This window comes from Cynara cardunculus (assembly GCF_001531365.2).
Source record: "Cynara cardunculus var. scolymus isolate 2C chromosome LG 15, CcrdV1, whole genome shotgun sequence".
NCBI classification, from domain to species: Eukaryota; Viridiplantae; Streptophyta; class Magnoliopsida; order Asterales; family Asteraceae; genus Cynara; species Cynara cardunculus.
Genome location: NC_037542.1, coordinates 2,585,087 through 2,589,603, shown reverse-complemented (window position 1 = coordinate 2,589,603; position 4,517 = coordinate 2,585,087). Strand labels below are relative to the sequence as shown.

Genomic DNA, 4,517 nt, shown 5'->3' with positions numbered 1-4,517 from the left:
AGTGGCAATTTGGTGCTTGATGCTTGATGCTTGTTCATGGTGATGGTATTTTTAGGCTATCGGATTTCTTTGAATGTATTTATGTTAGATTTTTAATGTTTTAGATACAAAACAATCTGGTGAAACTTAAATACAAAAGACAGCTAGGAATAAGTTTATAATAAGCTACTAGCAAATTCGTCAAATTGATAATTGTATTCGCCTATCCGTTTTGTTATGTTGATGTTTTCTTGGCTGCATTGTCTAATAATATTCAAAGTAATTTTTTTGTGTGTGTATGTTCTTGTCTTGAGGTTCATATCCAAATGTATTTTACAGCTATTTATTGTAGTCATGTTGGTTGTATGATGTGATTCTAACACTCAGTTCTACACTTGTTGTCCAGATACATATAACTTCTTATATAACAAAGAGGACTCAACTACTTTGATAGACCGGTTACCTCCTAATCTGAATCATGTAAGCCCTTTCTTATCCAATCCTCTTTCATTTATTTACCTCAAAACATGAAATTGGGATTTATGAAATCAACAATGGCCATTTTTCTGTTAAATTCACCAATTGGGGTGCAACCATTGTCTCTCTTCTTCTTCCTGATAAGAATGGTACACATACTAAACTCACCTTTCTGTGTGTGTTTTTTTAATCTTCTTGTGGTTGGTTATAGTTTCTATTTAATTCTTTGAAGAATCCCAGAATCTTTTTGGTGATTGCTATGGATTTTGAGGAGATTAATGCATAATCATATATGAATGGCACCACAAATACACACTAAACTCACCTTTMWGTGTGCTTTTTTCTTCTGGTTTCTCTTGTTTGGATTGAATCCCAGAATCTTTTTGGTGATTACTATGGATTTTTTAGAAAATCAAAACAGATACACTCTAAACATAGCCCTTTCTTCTCAAACAAAAACGATGCTTTCCTTTTCATAATGTACCTATATTATTGATATTTGATATGCCCTTTCTCATTGGAACGAATCTATACAAATAAGGTGTTATAATTTGTAAACTTATCTCTTCTGATTGCACTTTGGCTCTGCCTCCTTGTATTGTTCTTGTTTTGAACGAGCAAAATTCAAAAAAAAAAAATAAATTGAAATTGAAAGGAAGTAGGTGTACTGTGTGGGTTATTGTTTAGCATCTTAAAACTGTTGTGGCGGCAGGTCTTTATCTTTTTTTATAAGGTCGAGATTTTTGGGTTTTTCCGGTATACATATGTACATAATTACCAGGATAAATGACAAAACTAGCATCATAGCAGTGAAAATAAATAAACTCAACTGCTCCCTTATCTATACTATCTTATAATACATTTGGCTGAATCTAAACAAACAGGCTCCAAAGAGGCTCCTATTTCTTGTAGACTCCAATCTTATATTTGGTGAATTTCTAAATTAAATAATTCGGACATGTTTATGAAGCAATTTAGAAGTGTGCAACGCACAATCAAAAAGATGAGCACCACCACATTTTAGAGTTCTTTTACAGTGACATGATTTGCAACCAATAATGATGCAATAGACCTCACTATATGAATTAACCTTGATAACAAGTAGAGCCAGGAGGTGTGCTATATTATGTTTGTTATTAGGGATTCACTTGTTTAATTACTTAAACCATTTGTTATTAGGGATTCACTTGTTTAATTACTTAAACCATTTGGATAAGGAAGAAGTTGTTGGTTAGCTTGGATATTCATTGGCAGAATGATACTTAGTCATGGTCTTGTTATTTGCATCACTACACATTCTTGATTATTTTGGAAAATCATGTCCCTGTGAAGAAATCTAAAATACGGTGGTGTTCATCTTATTGACTTTGTGTTTGTGTATTCATGCTCACTTCTAAATTGCTTCATGCTCTGATTATTAACTTCAGAAATTCACTAGATATAAGGTTGGAGTTTACAGGAAATAGGAGATGAGAATGGAAAGATACTTTAGACTTTTTGATGGTTTTTCACCATGAACCTAGATTTATCTGCTTGATCCTCTTAGAAACCAAGTCTGGGTTGTTTCTTTTGATGTTTGGTAGTGACCTCATGATGTTTGTTTCTCATGGGTTATTTAGCTAACTGACCTCCTGACAAGTGTTTTTTGAATCTAGGACCTCCTGACAGGTGTTTTTGAAATTTATGATCTTCTTACAAGGTTCTATGCATTCTTGTGTATAGAAGTGGCATTCTTCTGTTAAGCGGTGATATTCTCAAACGTGTTAGAACACCATAGATTTAAAAAAAATCTGTCTGAATGTAAGTAAACACTCTTTCTCAAACAGGGTTGTTTGGTTGTTATACAGCCCTTTACTTGTGCATAAAATAACAACCAAACAGGGCTGTTTGTTTGTTATACAGATGTTTTTTTTTCATTTGCAAGTAAACACTCTTTCTCAAACAGGGTTGTTTGGTTGTTATACAGCCCTTTACTTGTGCATAAAATAACAACCAAACAGGGCTGTTTGTTTGTTATACAGATGTTTTTTTTTCATTTGCAAGTAAACACTCTTTCTCAAAAATCAGTTTATATGTATGAGCTTTAATATGGTTCGACAATAAATGTGCAAAGTTTGTAGCTATCATGTTTTTAGCTAATCAGAGATATATAATTGTCAAAGTCTTCCTCAAGTCATCTTAGGTGCTTAATGTAAGTAAACGCTCTTTCCCAAACAGGGCTGTTTGGTTGTTATACAGCCCTTTACTTGTGCAGAAAATTGAATCAAACAGGGCTGTTTGGTTGTTATACAGATGGTTTTTTCATTTGCAAGTAAACACTCTTTCTCAAAAATTAGAGATATATAAGCTTTACTTGTGCATACAGATGGTTTTTTCATACAGATGGTTTTCGAGAATGTTCGACAAGTCATATTTGGAACCAAGCTTTTCGTGCTTTTTCCGGCCATTCCAATGGCGTTTGTCGCTCAACGTTACAGTTACGGTAGAGTAAGTGTTGAACATAAATTGTTTCATGCAAGTTTGTATATACGATACATTGATGCAGTATATGATTCTGATTAGTATCTCTGGTTTCGTAGCCATGGATTTTTGCTTTGAGTTTGATTAGGCTTACTCCACTTGCGGAACGTCTGAGCTTTCTAACAGAGTAAGTCTCACAATTAAATTCACGTTTCTTTTTTTTCAACTTACTTTTACTTGGGGAATCTGAAATTGCAAAGGCGCTTGTTCATAAACTTTCTTAACTTTTTGCTTTTATTTCCGAATTTGTGATCGTGATATTCAAATCACCAGACAAATTGCATACTTCACAGGCCCTACAGGTAAACTTCTAATTGCTTTTATGATGATCCACTTGGCAAATAATTCCATGCATGGAACCATATATTTTGGTCTTTAATTTTATTTTGATGATTTCTTTTACCAAATTCTCTTTAGCTTTCCAGTGTTAGGTTACAGTTTTATAGACTTATCGATCATTTGATCGAACAAGTACATAGCTGTTTTTGATCGGTGAGTCTAAATGAACTCTTTCCATATCTATAAGATGGTTTTTACTTGTTTGTAGCTACATGTTTTTAGCTAATCAAAGAAATATAAGCTTTACTATTGTGGTTTGCAATGAGAAACTAACTACAATAATTTGAAATTTATATATGCCGTATCGGGAAAGTGTTTATCACTTAGGGGGTGTTTATTGGAGGTATTAAGCAGTAAATAATGAGATTGAAAATAAAAGAGGCTGTTTGGTTTATATAATATAATGAACCCATTCTCTAAAACCCATTCTATTATAATATAATGAACCCAATAACCCATTCTCTAAAACCCATTCTATTATGTATGGTTGTAGATAATTAGGCGGATGTTGGTTTGGTGATGAATTTGTTTGTTAAATGAATATATGTTTAGAATTTGTTTGTTACACATGCCTCACTAATTACCTTTATACTTATTTCAGATGAACAATTAAGCACTCTAAGCTGTAGAATATACACAAATATCTTTCCAATGTCACTCTGCTAYATTTTCGACGCCAGAGTGCTTTTGTAGCAGTTTCCTCCCAAAAGAAGTTACTGTCTGTAAAATAAAATTTGAAGGCTTTAGTTAATTAGTTGAGATAATAATAAAAAAAACACATGCCTATAAGAGAAAAAAAATGAATTGAGAAAAATAACATTATCAAATTTTAGTTACCATGACTAAGGGACCGTTTACCTAAATGCTTATCTGGTAAGTGCTTACCCTTAGGAATCAATATTGTAGTTTATTTTACCGGGTAAATCAAGGAATTCATACTTGGGGGCTGCAGATTTGATATGTTCGCTTGACCCCATCCTTTCTGTATTTTATTCAAAATTTGCAGCGTCACAACACTGCCATCATCCCTGTCAACAATCAGAATACTTGCTYTCTTTTTGTAGCACCACAAGTTAAGTCCATATTTTTTTATTGATTGATTTCTACATCTAAACTTGAAACCCCCCCCCCCCCCCCAAAATCAAAACACTTGCTCTCCTTCTGTAGCAACAGTGAGCAACCCATTATCATGAGTTCACTAC

General features: G+C 33.3%; 1 protein-coding gene across 2 annotated transcripts; it reads left to right on the top strand.

Annotated features, from left to right (window-relative positions):
* Positions 1-390: 390 nt before the first annotated feature.
* On the top strand, positions 391-3,929 carry LOC112528380 (vacuolar cation/proton exchanger 4-like). 2 transcript variants are annotated; one of them, XR_003070813.1, is made up of 4 exons: positions 391-459; positions 2,822-2,943; positions 3,036-3,103; positions 3,250-3,929. XR_003070813.1 is itself a non-coding variant. In XM_025139397.1 (3 exons), exons 1-3 carry the CDS (start codon positions 2,839-2,841, stop codon positions 3,353-3,355), a joined length of 279 nt encoding a protein of 92 aa, XP_024995165.1. In that variant the 5' UTR covers positions 2,507-2,838; the 3' UTR covers positions 3,356-3,929. The 2 variants fall into 2 exon arrangements, 1 of the variants encoding a protein (XP_024995165.1); XM_025139397.1 differs by lacking the exon at positions 391-459 and having other exon boundaries at positions 2,507-2,943.
* The last annotated feature ends 588 nt before the right edge of the window (positions 3,930-4,517 follow it).